We start from the raw sequence: 18077 nt of genomic DNA on the forward strand, positions 1-18077 counted from the left end.
TAAGGAAATGAAAGAAGAGAAAATTCCATCCCACATTGGTGGAGGAAAGAAAATGAGAAGCTTCCACCATGGTATAAATAGGAGTGTAAGTCCTTGTCCCACATCGCTAAATCATAAAACTAATGAGTTCTTTATAAGAAAGAAAACTCATATATTAATGTTCTTATAAGACATATCACACCCAGTGGTCCTAGCGGAGGGTGCGAAGCACCCGAACGCGCACGGGCACGGGCTCGGGCGAAGTGCGATGGGCGCTTTGATGGAGCACTTTGCACTTCGCACGCTCGCATCGCCGAGAGCCGCTTAAGGGCCGCCTTAGTATTTTTGTGGAAAATTAAGATTTTTAATAATCTTTCCATCGCGATACGCGACGGTTTAGATTAGCCTCATCGCGTAGCGCGATGACGTGTAAAGTTATCCAAAAAAGTTGTGGCGTAGCGATACACAATGATCTATCAAAGTGACACCATCGCGTATCGCGACGTGGAAGCTACGCAGACGAGACACGTTGCATGCCACGTGGCGTGCCACGTAGCATGCCTAGGGCTGACTAAGCTAAGCTACAAGATTCTTCGCGATACGCGACGCCTTTTGTTTATGGCCATCGCGTATCGCGATGGGGTCCAGAAATTGCTATTAATAGGTTGAACATGAGACGTTCATATCCTCGTCCCACAACTTTGCTTTCTCTATGAAATTTTCATGCATATATATATATATATATATATATATATATATATATATATATATATAATATATATATATATATATTAAGAGGATAGTATAATACCCGGGTGTCGTAGAGATATCCTATCCGATCGAAAGAAACTAATATACACGAATCCAAAAGCTCTGCTATTAAGGTAAGACATTGTGCTATCGTGTAAAGTTTCTACTCTCGTGATTATCGTTATGATTATTGGTTTTATACTAATCTAGATATACTACATTGTGTTTATCTTAGGTGCTTAATACCAAGAGGTGTTCATTAATTGTAACCTTGCAATGTGAGACATTCGAGTTTTTGTACCACTCACATTTGTGTGAGACAACTGTTTTTCCGACATTGTCATGATGATTTCAAAACCTATAAAACTCATGGCAGATGGTCTAAATGTTTTCAAATATATTTTTAAAGTATTTTAAATACATTACAGTGATTATGTCTCTGTAGACTTACGGGATGATTACTACTGGCATTGTGGGGTTTTGTATACAAGGCTTGCCTACTGGGCTATTACACGTTACTTATTGGACAAGTGTTAGCCAATAAGTAATATGACCACAGTCATAGATACGGTCGAGTGACAACTACCTTTCGGTAATTTGTAAGCAGGCAGGTGTAAAAACATCTTAATGCTGTAACTGTAAAATGTGTCATTTACAAATGAATGTACTCACCAGTATTTCTTGCTGATCAAATATTTTAAACATGTTTCAGGTGACTTGTTAAAGACAAAGGAATGATGCCTGCGGGTTTCCAGCTTAAATAAGTGGCTTGTCACCAGAATAAAGAAACGTGTTTTGTAAATTAGGGTTTATCCTTATAAAGTTTATGTTTGTATTAAAATGGGTTAAATTCCCAGTTTTAAATAAAAATAAACATGGTGTTTTTATAACTCTAATCATTTTTCCCTAACTACGGTTCTGATGAAATATTCCGCTGCAAAATAATTTAATAAGCACCAATACCATCAATCAATGTTCACGGCTTCCTTCCCAGAGTATATGGGTCAGGGGCTATGACAGCTGAAGCGGTATCAGAGCCACTGGTTTAAGCAATATGGGTATTTTAATAATACCTAATTTTAGAATTAAGAGTTAGGAAATACATGCATTAACCTATGTGTTAACCATACATATAAGATTCTAACCACGTGTGAAAATAAATACTATTTTCTTTTAGAATTCGTTGTTTTATTGTTTTTGCTTAACAGCATGAGTGAGCTAGTTGAAGCTTTCGAAACATATCCATTAACACTACGGATATGGAAGAAGGACAAACCAGTGAACAACACCCTGAACCCATGGTCTTTCAAGCACAACAACCTGTAGAAAAATCAAAGCCCAAAAGAAGAAGAAGGCTCAAAGACTGGCAAAGAGGGTTGAGAAAAAATAAGAAAGGAAGAACCACAGTCAAATAACCACCAACACAACCTGAACAACCAGCTCAATCACAACCAATTGAACCACCAATTTTACCACCACCCCCTTCAACAATACCAATGAAGGAGTGCCTAGGCAGATGTCTAGATGAGTGTGAAATCTTTCAATCGATATTCAACGATATAAGTGCAGCCAGTTCCAGCGACCTTAATATACCATCACAGGACCCAAATAATACACTCCTCCCTGATGATATAATCAACCAAGCCCAGCTAGAAGAATGGTGGACGAATGATTGGCAATATCAAACGATGATGACAAACCCATATGCACCCTTCCAAGCTGAAACCTCAAACTACCCCAACATGACACCGGAAATGACGGCTGAGCTCCATCATTATGGGGAAGAATTAATAGATACTGGGAATAAACAGAGAAATATGGGGAAAACTTAACCTGGAAATACTACGACCGAGAACCATACATATAAACCATATATATAATATTTATATGTACATTATCGTAATTTCTTTGATAAAAAAAAGTGTATGTGTATGTAAGAAAGGTGTGTAGTGACGCATATATATATATATATATAAGTGCGTAGATGTATAGTGATGCATATATATATATATATAAGAGTAAATGTCAAAGATCGACGATTTTGACACATTCTGTGCCTATGTGTTATTTTATGCTTATGTATATCTTGCTTACCTTATTATTTGATTACGATATTAATAATTCCTTTCCTGTATGTAATTCAGATGTCCAATGAACACAATCATGAAAATGAGCACAATCACGAAAACGAGCACAATCACGAAAATGAGCATAATCACGAGCACAATCACGGAAACGAGCATAATCATCAAATTCATAATCAAGAAAATCGTTTGAATATGAATGCTATTGAAAATATGATAGCTCTGAAAATCATTGAAGCAATTCCCTTAATTGCTGATGCTATTAAGCAACCAATTTCTATAATTAGGCATAAGACCGAGAGTAATAAACGCAAGGCTAACATTGAGGCTAGTAATAGTGTGAATGGAGGAAATAGCAACCCGTTACCCAAAAAGTCAAAAGTTCACGGTTGTACTTACAAGGACTTCTTAGCCTGTAAACCAACCGAATTCTCTGGAAATGAAGGAACCATTTCAGCACTACGCTGGTTAGAAAAGACAGAAGCTATAATAAGAATCAGTAAAAGTGTTGAAGAAGATAAAATAATATATGCTTCTAACCTCTTCATTAATGAAACAATGGAATGGTGGAATACAGTCCTCCAGTCAAAGGGAAGTCACATAGTCTATACTATGACCTGGGAAGAATTTAAAGAAATAGTAGAAAGAAAATTTTGTCCTCCTCATGAAAGAGAAAAGATTGCTACTATGTTCTTAAACCACAAGATGGAAGGTGTGAAGTGTCGTGAGTATACGGCAAAATTCTTTGAATACGCGAGAATGGTATCGGCTTTGGCTCCGCCAGAATCAGTACTAATTTCTCGTTATATTTGGGGATTAGTAAGTGAAATTCGCGATCTGGTAAAGTCAGCTAGACCTCAGACTATTGAAGAAACAGTTGAGCTAGCTATTACCATGACACACGGATTAGCCCGAACTCAGGAAGAAAATAAAAAGAAAGATCTAGCCCAGAAGATTACCCAAGAATTTCGGAAGAAAGAAACATGGCAATCTTATGTTCATCCTTTCTGTAAAATTTGCAGAAAGAGGCATTCAGGGAGATACGCTTTTAAGAAAACTAAGTATTGCAATTATTGAAAAATGGCTGGACATACGGATAAAGAATGTAGGAGAAAAGAAAGTTGTGTTTGCTATAACTATGGAGAACTTGGCCACATCTGTCCAGAATATCTAAAACTGATAAAGATGCCTGACAACAAAGCGAAGAACACAGATGGACCTAACAAGAATACACGAGCTTTTCAACTTACTGCACAAGAAGCAGCAATGATTCCAGACGTCATTGCGGGTACGTTCCTTATCAATAACGTTTACGCTAAAGTATTGTTTGATTCCGGAGCAAATTAAAGCTTTATAAACACGAAGTTTTGCCAAGCCCTAAATCAACCATTAACCAAACTTAATCAAGTCTGCACGGTAGAAATGCCCGATGTAAATTCCATTCATATTCATGAAGTACTTCAAGAAGAAAACATAAATTTACTAAGCCACAAGTTTAAAGCAAATTTATTCCCAATGAATTTGGCTGGATTCGATTTCATATTAGGAATGGACTGGCTAGCAGCCAATCATGCTCGAATCCTATGTAATAAAAATTCTATTGAAGTCCGTACGCCAACGGGAAAAATCATTACCATTCAAGGAGATAAAATGCTCAAGCCTAGGAAGTTCAGATCAGTAATGAAAGTGGCAAGCTATCTAAGGAAAAGGTTTTATACAACCTAGCTCATCACCCTGTAATCATTAGAGCCAAAGGAAAATAGCTAAAAGAAATTCCGGTAGTATCGGAATATTCTGACTTCTTTCCAGAAGATTTACCTGGACAACCGCCTGATCGTGAAGTTGAATTTAGAATCCATATAATACCAGGAATAGCGCCAGTTACTAAAGCACCATATAGATTAGCGCCAACAGAGATGTTAGAATTAAAGAAGCAATTAGATGAATTGGAAGAAAAAGGTTTTATACAACCTAGCTCATCACCCTGGGAAGCACCAGTATTGTTTGTCAAAAAGAAAGATGGGTCAATGCGTATGTGTATCGATTATAGAGAATTGAATAAAGTCACAATTAAGAATTGGTATCCCTTACCAAGAATTGATGATTTATTCGATCAACTCCAAGGAGCTCGATATTTATCTAAAATTGATTTACGCTCAGGATACCACCAATTAAAAGTGCAAGAAGAAGATTTTCCTAAAACAGATTTTAGAAAAAGATATGGTCATTATGAGTTTACAGTCATGCCGTTTGGTTTAACCAATGCACCAGCTGCATCATGGATATGATGAACCGAATATGTAAACCATATTTGGATAAATTTGTAATCGTTTTTATAGACGATATACTTATTTATTCCAAAACTAGTCAATATCATGTCAAATATCCTCATACACTTTTCACACTATTGTTAAAAGAGAAGCTTTACGCTAAATTCTCAAAGTGTGAATTTTGGTTACAAGAAGTACAGTTTCTAGGACACTTGATTAATCATGAAGGGATTCACGTGGATCCTGCCAAAATAGAAGCTATTACTAATTGGGAAGTTCCTAAGACTCCTACAGAAATTCGAAGTTTCTTGGGATTAGCGGGATATTATAGACGCTTCATTCAAAATTTTTCCCGAATAGCAGTTCCGTTAACCAAGTTAACGTGTAAGAATGTCAAGTTTGAATGGGGACCTAAGCAAGAAGAAGCTTTTGTAACTTTGAAGCAAAAGTTAACAAATGCCCCAATACTTGCACTACCAGAAGGAACTGAAGATTTCACAGTTTGTTGTGATGCTTCTAAATCAAGATTGGGATGTGTACTAATGCAACATGAAAAAGTTATTACTTATGCATCTAGACAGTTAAAGAAGCATGAAGAGAATTACACAATACATGATTTAGAATTTGAAGCAATAATTTTTGCCCTAAAGATCTGGAGACACTATCTATATGGTAGTAAGTTTACTGTATTCACAGATCATAAAAGTTTAAAATATATTTTTGGGCAAAAGGAGCTTAACATGAGGCAAAGATGCTGGATGAAAATTCTTAGCGACTATTATTGTGAAATCTAATATCGTGAAGGCAAGACTAATATAGTAGCCAATGCATTAAGTAGAAAAGAGTATGAGAAACCTAAAAGAGTGCGAGTTTTAAGGTTAGAACTTCAAATCAATTTAATTAATGAAGTAAGGAATGCTCAGAAACAAGCAACATAAGAAAATAATATTGCTGATGAAAAAGGAAATTGTACCATTGATCTACTTGTCAAAGGAAATGATGAAATTCTCCGAATGGGGAACAGGATCTGGATACCAATCATAGGAGGATTACGAGAAAAGATTCTCGAAGAATCCCATAAATCCAAATACACAATGCAATCCTAGAAGAGATAAAATGTATCAAGATTTGAAGAAAATCTATTGGTGGATAGGAATGAAAATGGACATAACTAGTTATGTTTCAAAATGTTTAACTTGTTCACAAGTTAAAGCAAAACATCAAAAGTCATCAGGATTACTTCAACAATTAGAAATGCCATAATGAAAATGGGAATTTCTAACAATGGATTTTGTTACCAAATTACCTACCACAAGAAGAGGTAATGACACAATCTGGGTAATTGTGGATAGATTAACAAAATCAGCTCATTTTATACCAATGAAGGAAACTTTCAAAATGGAACAATTAGCTAAGATGTATGTGGACAAAGTTGTCTCATTACATGGGGTTCCATTATCCATTGTATCAGATCGGGATAGCCGTTTTAATTCTCATTTTTGGAAAAGTTTCCAAGTAGCTATGGGAACAAAATTAAACTTGAGCACAGCATACCATCCACATACCGATGGTCAAAGTGAAAGGACCATACAAACATTGGAAGACATGCTAAGAGCATGTGTAATAGATTTTGGTGGAAATTGGGATGACCATTTACCACTAATAAAATTCTCCTATAATAACAGTTATCATACAAGTATTAATGTTGCCCCATTTGAAGCCCTTTATGGACGAAGGTGCAGAACTCCAGTATGTTGGGCAGAAATAGGAGGAAAACAATTATCAGGTCCTGAAATCATTCAAGAAAGTACTGACAATATAAATCAAGTTAAGGAGAGATTAAAGACCGCACTAGATCGTCATAAAACTTATGCGGATCATCGACGCAAACCATTGGAATTTCAAGTCGGAGACAAAGTGCAACTAAAAGTATCTACATGGAGAGGAGTAGTCTGATTCAGAAAGAGAGGAAAGTTAAGTTCACGATTTGTTGGACCATTTCAAATTATCAAACGAATTGGACCAGTAGCCTATCAGCTAGAATTACCAGAGGAAATGTCAGGTATACATGATGTATTTCATATAAGTAACTTAAGAAAATGTTTAGCTGATAAATCACTAAAAGTACCCCCTTCAAGATATAAAGGTAAATAAAAATTTGAAATTCGTGGAGGAATCCTTGCAAATTGAAGATAGAAAGATCAAGAATCTCAAACATAAAAGAATAGTTCTGGTCAAAGTGAAGTGGGATTCAAAACGTGGGCCAGAATATACTTGGGAATTGGAATCAGAAATGAAACGGAAGTACCCACACTTCTTCCAAGAAAATCTCGAGGACGATATTCAAAATAAGGAAGGGAGACTATAACAAACCACAAAATAAATTAAAGAAAAAAGTAAGGAAATGAAAAGAGAGAAAATTCTATCCCACATTGGTGGAGGAAAGAAAATGAGAAGCTTCCACCATGGTATAAATTGGAGTGTAAGTCCTTGTCCCACATCGCTAAATTATAAAACTAACACTACAACAAAAAGGGTTTCTTTGTAAGCACGAAAGCGTCCTAAAATGCTATTTTATAGGACCTTTCATTTAATATGACCAGCGAGAAAAGAGTTTCATGTAAAGGGGTCGTAATAAGTCTCGGAACTCAAAAAGTGTCCTGATATCCCAAATAAGATTATGAAACCAATTTTATGATCGCATAATATATCCATTAACAAACCAAAAAGTGTCCCAATAAAAACATATTATGACACTTTAACAATGTTCTGACACATGCTTACCTAATTGTAAACTTTTGATACACATACAAGCGTCATTAAAAATTAATTTATAGGACCCTTATAATGGAACATTATACTACCAAGAAAAGGGTCCTAATTTCCCAAACAAGATTATGAAACTAAATTTTATGGTCGCATAATATGTCTATGAACTTAAATAGCGTCCTAAAAAACATATTATGACACTTTTACAATGTTCTAACGTTTAATAGGACAAAAATTTGAAGTCCTAACAAATCATATTATACAACCCTTTTTAAACGTCCACACACACAATTTTACGATACGGTTATGGACATCAAAATAATGGTTTTTATTAAACAATAAAATGACCATCAACATAAATAATCCTAATAGTTATTGTGTAAACATCAACTACTGAAAGAAATAAAACTTCATTATATTAAATAAGCTTGTTCATAGAAAAAACACTAAACATAAATAACTTATAACGTTATCCAACATAAACTCTTGTACGTAAAATTCAACAAAGAAATTAAAAGCAATAAAAGAAACACGCACCATAAAATCCCGAGTCATCCTGCGTCCTCAATCCTCACGGACTACCTATAAATAAACCATCCATCTATAAGCATTAAGTTCCATGTTATTAAAATTATTCGTATCACAAGTTTAACAAATACATACCGAGATGAATAAACAAGGCCCTGTGATGGATGCATCAATACAATCTTGAATTGTGGAAAATAACCCATATGGTCTCACCAAATTTTCATCTATTTTTATGGTACTTAAACATTTACCTCACATCAGTATGGTCCAATCTCTGTACCACCAACTAACTCATTTGGGTCAATTGAAGAATAAAGAACATATTAGAGTTTCCATACTTGAAGTGCATATTCCATAGCAAACCAAATAATTTTGTACATCTGTTGACACTAGCAACACAATCAAGAACGATTATAAGTGTAAACACATTTAGTAAAATTACATTCTGAAAAAGATGCTTAGAACTTCATTTTTTTGATTTTAGAAAGTTGTATATCAAACTAATCGCATATTCTGAAGAAAACCAAATTAATTTGATATTCAATTTCTAGAATAGCATATGTGTCCCATTGGTTCCTCACTTTCTCTAATCTAGATGAAAATGGTGTAATACTATAAAAACACAGCAGGGTACAGATATCAAATTAGAAACAATTCGCACTTGCACTTATGACTTTAATATATAGAAATCTGTGTCAATAAGTAAAGTGTAAAAACTTACAATGGAAGAAGACACCAATTATAGCAAGTACGGCAGCATCAAATAAGGCACCATCATCATCCAAACAATATAAATAAATAATACTGGCAAAAAAGGAAGCATGCCGAAAGTTACCCAAAGTATTTTGAGGGCTTACGTCAGAGATAGATAACAACACAGTTACAAATGGTGGTCTGTTTTCATAATTGATATTTATACCGAATAATATCCCACTCTAATAATTTTGTTTACTGAAACAGGCTAGCAAAATAGAGGGATCAGATAAGATAATGGCCTATTTTGGCAATCATATTTCTTTAATGAAACTACCTTTGTAATCTAGTAATAAGCCACATAAGCATTAAAAAAGACAATAGCTGATTAGGTGATTAGTTATTCCATTTCAAAAGATTATATCTACTAGTCTAGAAAATGCATGAATAAAAATATATAATTACAAAAATTTACCCAAGTGGTTATATTCACATAAGGAAGAGAAAGGTCATTAGGTGATCCGTTACTCCATTTCGAGCATTTCAAGATGTAGAATAGTTTAAAATGATTCCCATGCTATCTTATAAAATTCTAAAGAAACAACGAGTTTATCATTCTTACCTCAAAAATTTCATGTGGTTGATAGTGTTAATGGCAATTCTTTATTCAATAAGCATCCTAACAACACTCTACACGTGCAACACAACACAAGAGTAAAGGACAAACCAACATGAAAAGCTATACATCTAAGCTTTGAAACTATCAAACTATAAAGTGACTATCATAACATCTCAATATTTGAAACATACATAATCAAAATGTATTTGACAGATTGAATCTCAAACATAATCAAAACGATTTTAATCCAATTTTCACTCTCCACCTCAAATTCTAAGTAAAAGCAAATAAAATCTAAAGCCCTATAATTAAAACTCGAAACAGTTTATCGAACATCTGGTGTGCTGAAACCATACGTAAAACTCGGAAACATTTTGTCGAACACCTGGTGTGTAGAAACCATAATTAAAACTCGAAACATATTGTCAAACACCTAATCCGCAGAAACCAAAACAACTATAATTGTCCAATTGAATACCTGTTTGGCAAAGATTCAGGATAGTTATCCAGGAATAATTCCTTAACCTAACAAGATTAATCCTACAAACAAATAGAATGCAGAAAACAATATACGTTTATCAAAATTAGACGATAATGGTGAACAAAAAAAAGGCGATAATCGCTGATGATGAGATATGGAAGGATATCGGCTCATTAGGAACCGGAAAGCGAGTTGAAATCCAGTGAAGGTAATAGGGCGAAAATTGAAATCGAATCGAAGAGATGAAAATGGAAGGAAGAGGCTTGCATTCTCGAGATCTCGATTGGTAGAGGCAAAGCAATACTACGCTCCAATAAACTGAATATGGATCAGAAACTAGGGATATGTAAGTACTTGATGTGAAGTAAAATGAGGTCACCCATATTTTAATTTTATTTTTATTTTTATTTTTTAATATTTCTTTTATATAATTTGCGACCACAGTTGGACAATCGCAAATGTCGCGACCAAACCATGTCCAGTCGTTGTTTTTGCGACCGTTTTGCCATCACATCTTGTTTGGACGTTAACTTTGCAACCATGTTGACTTTGATCAGTAATTTTTCAATCTTTTTCATTTTGGTTGCAAAACGGTCGCAATGTTTGTGACTGCCTGTTTCGGTTGCAAAACTTTGGTAGCAATAGCTCACTTTTCTAGTAGTGTATGACTTCGACTAGAAAGGGTCCTATAACACCGAACACTTGTAACTACACTACAAAGTGTCCTATTAACTTGTGTTATAATAAGACCTTCAGTGATCAAGTATCCTATTACATTACCATATAATGGGACACCAACAAATACATGTCTTATAGATTACTTTATTAGGATTCACATTTTAAGTGTCTTATTGAGTTACATGATAATACGACCCCAAAGAATCATCCATCCTATAAAATAACTTTTTAGGACACCGGTTGTGTAGCGTATATTGTAAAAGGAACCCAGATGTTCATTTATCCTATTAAATAGATTTTAGGACCTTATTTTATAAGCTTCCCACACAAAAGGTCCTGAAGCATCATTTTTGTTGTAGTGTAATGAGTTCTTTATAAGAAAGAAAACTCATATGTTAATGTTCTTATAAGACATATCACACCCAGTGGTCCTAGCGGAGGGTGCGAACCACCTGAACGCGCACGCGCACGGGCATGGGCATGGGCTCGGGCGAAGTGTGATGGGCGCAATGTGGCGCTTTGATGGCGCACTTTGCACTTCGCATGCTCGCATCGTCGCGAGCCGCTTAAGGGCCGCCTTAGTATTTTTGTGAAAAATTAAGATTTTAATAATCCTTCCATCGCGATATGCGACGGGTTTAGATTAGCCTCATCGCGTAGCGCGATGACGTATAAAGTTATCCAGAAAAGTTGCGGCTTAGCGATACGCATTGATCTATCAAAGTGACACCATCGCGTATCGCGACGTGAAGCTACACAGACGAGACACGTTGCATGCCACGTGGCGTGCCACGTAGCATGCCTAGGGCTGACTAGGCAAAGCTACAAGATTCTTCGCGATACGTGACGCCTTTTGTTTATGGCCATCGCGTATCGCAATGGGGTCCAGAAATTTCTATAAATAAGTTGAACATGGGACGTTCATTCCTCGTCCCACAACTTTGCTTTCTCTCTAAAATTTTCATGCATACATATATATATATATATAAAGAGGATAGTGTAATATCCGAGTGTCGTAGCGATATCCTATCCGATCGAAAGAAACTAATATACACAAATCCAAAAGCTCTGCCTATTAAAGTAAGACATTGTGCTATCGTGTAAAGTTTCTACTCTCATGATTATCGTTATGATTATTGGTTTTTTACTAATTTAGATATACTACATTGTGTTTATCTTAGGTGCTTAATACCAAGAGGTGTTCATTAATTATAAACTTGCAAGGTGAGACATTCGAGTTTTTGTACCACTCACATTTGTGTGAGACAACTGTTTTTCCGACACTGTTATGATGATTTCAAAACCTATAAAACTCTTGGCAGATGGTCTAAATGTTTTCAAATATATTTTTTTAAAGTATTTTAAATACATTACAGTGATTAAGTCTCTGTAGACTTACGGGATGATTACTACTGGTATTGTGGGGTTCTGTATACAAGGCTTGCCTACTGGGCTATTACACGTTACTTATTGGACAAGTGTTAGCCAATAAGTAATATGACCACAGTCATAGATACGGTCAAGTGACAAGTACCTTTCGGTAATTTTTAAGCAGACAGGTGTTAAAACATCTTAATTCTGTAACTGTAAAATGTATCATTTACAAATGAACGTACTCACCAGTATTTCTTGTTGATCAAATATTTTAAACATGTTTCAGGTGACTTGTTAAAGACAAAGGAACGATGTACGCGGGCTTTCGGCTTAAATAAGTGGCTTGTCACCAGAATAAAGAAACGTGTTTTGTAAATTAGGGTTTATCCCTATAAAGTTTATGTTTGTATTAAAATGGGTTAAATTCCCAGTTTATAATAAAAATAAACATGGTGTTTTTATAACTCTAATCATTTTTCCTAACTACGGTTCTGATGAAATATTCCGCTGCAAAATAATTTAATAAACACCGATACCACAAATCAATGTTCACGGCTTCTTTCCCAAGGTATATGGGTCAGGGGCTGTGACAGCCAGGGGATGTATTAGTCCTTTACCTCTCGCACACCGATAGAACTATCAGTTCGGTGCTCATGGTCGAGAGAGGAGAGGCTCAAATCCCTATTTACTTCGCCATCCGTACATTAAAAGGTCCTAAGGAAAGGTATTCTCCCATCGAGAAGCTAGTGTTGTCGTTGATTTACACGGCAAGGAAGCTAAGGAGATATTTCCAAGCCCATGTGAAACGGGTCCTGACTGACAAGCCCCTTCAACAAATCCTCATGAAACCTGAAGTATCGGGCAGATTGGCCAAGTGGGCAATAGAGCTGGGAGATCACACAATCGAATATAAACCCAGAGCCGCGTTCAAAGGACAATTAATAGCCGATTTTATCACTGAAATGACATCCCCCGAAAGAGAAGAACTTGCGTTCCAATAGAATCACCTGGGGGACGTTGGTCCCGAGATCCCAACGGACCAAGAGTAACCCTTATGGAACCTTTACACCAATGGGGCCTCAAATGGCGATGGAAGTGGAGCAGGACTCATCCCCATCAGTCCCGAGGGTATAAAGTTAACTTACGTTATGTGGTTGGACTTCCCCAGCACCAACAACGAAGCCGAATACGAGGCTCTCTTAGCAGGGCTGAGGATGGCAAGAAAAATCAAGGTGTAGCGTATCAAGGCTCATGTCGATTCGCTGCTAGTGGGAAACCAAGGAAAGGGGGGTTATGAAGCTAAGGACCCTAAAATGGTGGAGTACCTGAAGAAGACACAGGAGTGGTTACAAAGTTTCAAGGAATCGGAGGTCATACATATTGCACAGGGGCTAAATAAGAAGGTGGACGCCTTGAGCAAGTTGGCGTTCGTTGCCTTCTATCATCTGGCAAAGGACGTCAAGGTTGAAACTATCAAGCAGCCGTCGATATTAGAAGATATTTTCGCCAGCATAGAGATGCCTGAGCCCAACTGGATTACCCCGATCTGTCAATACTTGAAAGTAGGAATTGTGCTCGAGGATAAGCCTGAGGCCCGCAGATTGAGAATTCGGGCCCTCCAGTATGAGATCATCGACGGAATTTTGTACCGTAGATCCTATTTGGGACCCTCACTCAAATGCATAGACTACGGGGAAGCCGAGTATGTCATTCGAGAAATTTATGGGGGAATATGTGGGATGCATATGGGGGCGAAGATGGTTGCAGCCCGAGCCATGAGAGCTGGTTACTATTGGCCGACCATGTTTATGAGCCCTCTCAAGGAAATACGAAAATGCGACGGCTGTCAGATCTATGCTCCGGTGACTCGAAAACCCAAGCCTAACCTCGTCCCGGTCAGCTCGTCTTGGTCGTTTCAGAAATGGGGCATAGACATAGTGGGCCCTTTTCTTAAAGGGTCTGGGAAGGCTAAGTTTTTGGTAGTGGCCATCAATTATTTCACCAAATGGGTAGAGGCTAAACCTTTAGTCACAATCACGGGGCAACAAGTGAAGAGGTTCGTATGGGAAAACATTGCATGCCGTTTTAGGCTTCCTTACACTATCGTAAGCGACAACGGGAAACAATTTGCAGGGGGCGTCTTTCGCGAATGGTGCGAGCAATTGAAGATCAAACAAATCTTCACGTCAGTCACCCCCCCCCCCAAGCCAATGGGCAGGTAGAAAGAGCAAATCGAAGCACTGTCGAGGGCATAACTAGTCGGTTGGGCAGGCAGCAGAGTTTGTGGGTGGAAGAACTACCACATGTTTTGTGGGCCCATCGAACCATGCCTAAGATCAGTAATGGAGAAACACCGTTCAACCTAACCTATGGGACGGAAGCTATGATACCTGTTAAAATAGGATCACCAACCAACCGAATGCAACTGACTGAGGTAGAAAACGAGAATGATCTCAGACTGAATCTGAACTTCGGCGAGGAAAGAAGAGAGATGGCAGCCAGGAGAGAAATCAAATACAAAAAAAGATGGAAAAATATTACAACTCAAGAGTGAGAGGTCAGATTCAAGGTGGGAGAATTGGTCCCGCGAAAGAATGAAGCAAGTAGGCAGGAAAGTCAATGGAAGTTGAGACCCCGATGGTAGGGTCCTTACCAAGTCATCTGGGCCGGGGAAAAAGGGTCTTATAAACTGGCGTACCATACAGGGGAAGAAGTACCCCGTACATGGAACGCAATGCAATTGAGGAAATACTACGCCTAAGCCCGGCAGGGGTAAGTGTCACACCCCAACCTAAGGCGGAAATGTCGGGGCGTGAGCTGATTGTCACAGCTCACAAGGTTACTATCATGAAATTATAAAGCGACAATATCTAATTAATTTTGTTTATCAAACAACATTCATATACAACAAAAATAAAGAAAATTACAAATACAAAACCAACTATTCTTGTATATGTTTTATCCTAAAGTCATCCCTATGTGAGTTTCAGTTCGATAGGCAATCCAAATCTATAACCTGCAAATGCGTACAAAATATATGTTTGTCAACAACACATGTTGAGTGAGTAGATCACCAATTTTGACACAAACAAAAAATGGTAATAATATATAATGATATAAGTGAATAAAAATAGGCAAAACTGTTATCTGTGAGTATAACCAATTAAACCATAGCACATACATAAACAATCAACCATAAAGAAAGGGTTAAACCGTTGCCATGCGAATGGGCATTGGTTACCAAAAATGAGGTGTCGGTGAAACCATTGCCAATGCGATCGGGCTCCGGCCACTACGACGGTCTTATGATCATACTATAATGAGATTATGTTGGACCTCTCCGAATGCGAATCAAGTAAGCAAGTAAGCAAATAGCAAGTAGCAGGCAATCATTCAATTGATACACAACACAAAGATCACAGTTTGCGTTTGAGAAATAATAAGATAAATAATATGATAAATGGTACACAAGTGTCCCCAAAACATTTGAAAACAAGTAAAATAGGGGAGTGATTACTCACCTGATCGGATGAGCGAAATATAAGTGACGATGTGAGAAAGATGAACCATTCGGGATACACTGACAAGGATTTCTAGTTAAAAAATAATAATATAAATTAATTATAAGAGATATAACATGATTTGAATAAATTAAGATTTTCTATGTGATTTAAGATATGATTGGGATTATAGATTTGAACGATTGTTTTATATAGTTAGAATCACTAGTTGTTAATTTTAAATTCTAAATAAATGAATAAATAAAATATTTATAATAATGTGTAAAATATAGTATATAATAAGATACAAGTAAATATTTTGTCTAAATCTCTTATTTAATAAGTTTATATAACATATAATAAATAATAAAGTTTGGTAAAAACGCTTAATGACGTGAAAACGTGAATTTGAAAGTGTCGGGTCTTAATAAAATACGGTTTAATATTATTAAAATACACCTATAATGCATATATATATATATATAACGTAACCGAGCTTTTAACGATATCTTGACAAAAGACATAACTAAATGATGTCGGTCTTAATAAAATAATGTTTATTCAATAAATAATATTAACTAATATTGATTTAAAAACCAATTAACAATTAGATTAAATAATAAAATAAAATGAAAACAAATAAAATGACTAGAACCAGCCACTGCCAGGCTCGAACCCAGGCAGGTGGCCGGCACAAACCCACAAAAAACCTGCACAACCAACTGGACCAGACTAACAGTTGAGATATGAACGAAAACAAACCATTATAAACCTGCTGATTTTATCCCCAAAAATTGTTATAAACCCTAATTATCAAAACCGTTTATTCGTTTGATGATTGATGAATTAATGTTAGGGTTAATGAATCTGACATCACGATGACACTAACCATGTAATTATTTACCTTAAACAGATATGAATCGAGGGGTAATTAGGATGAACGTAGGCCGACCCAACGAACTAACGAACGAGCTGGTAAAAGAGATTGATAATTAAATTGAATATGGGGGTTTGAACGGCGAGGGGGAGGCGATGCTAACTGTGGGTTTAATTGAGATAATATGAACCCTAGCTCGTAATATTGCTATACGATACGGTTCGATATTAATGTAAATTCGTATCGATTTGATTGAGATTTCCAAATTAATATCGTTGGTTATAAACATTTTTGTCTTAAGAACGATTTTACATAATACATTCCATGTTTAAACGAATATTAAGCCCCAAGTAACAAATCTGGATTGCAAATACGGGTTTGGGTATGGTTAAACAGGTTTGATGGTTATTTGGCATATAGTATTATTATATATTAATATATCATATTTTCATATTAGCCCCTGAAGTTATTGAGTGGATACAAAGTGGGTTAAGACTTATGTTTAGGGGTTAAAATTAAATATATTTAAAAGTTATTTTTATATAATATATATATTATGAATAATAATTAATAATAACCACTCGATAAATGCGATATTTTTATACGATAAAATTCCCAGACATAAAACGGGTTGGGTAATTGATGTTAATAAGGTAAACGAAAACCCGAGTTGTTACAGTAAGGAAAAGGGGCAACACACGTTAGGAAATGATAGACATTTTGTTACTACAAGCAACGTGTTCCCAAGGGGGCCTCTATGACCAACAATAACCTCTCCGGGAAGGCACTTACACATGAAAATGGATCCTAGTTAACGTTGTGGGTCTTAGTTAATGTCTGGGTGTAATTCACTTGTGTAAGGTGACACGAATTCAATGGCAAGTAGATTGTTTTGAGAATTCTATGAGAGCCTCTCCGAGAGTACATTCGTTCATTATGCCACAACAAAATGATACATCACCAATAGTTTAAGAAACTATAACGACCTATTCATGACAACCAAAAAACTATTTTTCCCCGAGAAAAACATTTATATGATCTCATACTAAGTTACAGTTTTATACCTCTTGTCATAAAAGACAAGGGTAAAGCCTCGCCGATAGGCTACCTGGTTAACCAAAACGATCAAACGAAGTCAAGAGACTTCTAAGGTAGTCATAAACAAGCACAATCAACACATAAAACAATTAAAACATGACATCATCAGACGATTAAAACATCCAGTTAAGCCCCCAGGGGCGGGATGTTAACATACAAACCTAAACCCTTAAGGGGGTCAACATTATGAATATCTATACAAAACATATAAAGTTCAAAAGAAAATTCACAAAATATAATTACTACCCATGATCGACAACGGCTGCATGATTACGGGAAAGGCGACGGGGGATCAACCACTGAAGACAGGGCTTTGATTTCATTCACAGATACATCGGGGGTAGTGGAGGAGATGTTGCAAGATCGGGGGCTCATGA

General features: G+C 36.4%; 1 protein-coding gene across 1 annotated transcript; it reads left to right on the forward strand.

Annotated features, from left to right (window-relative positions):
* The first annotated feature begins 13538 nt into the window (after window positions 1-13538).
* Window positions 13539-14779, forward strand: LOC143599702 (uncharacterized). Its single transcript, XM_077077601.1, has 2 exons — window positions 13539-14377; window positions 14497-14779. The coding sequence occupies exons 1-2, from the start codon at window positions 13539-13541 to the stop codon at window positions 14777-14779; spliced, it is 1122 nt and encodes a 373-aa protein (XP_076933716.1).
* Window positions 14780-18077: the final 3298 nt, after the last annotated feature.

This window comes from Bidens hawaiensis, unplaced genomic scaffold (genome assembly GCF_021521415.1).
Source record: "Bidens hawaiensis isolate Kalapana, Puna unplaced genomic scaffold, B.hawaiensis_p1.1 tig00052515_1, whole genome shotgun sequence".
NCBI lineage: Eukaryota > Viridiplantae > Streptophyta > Magnoliopsida > Asterales > Asteraceae > Bidens > Bidens hawaiensis.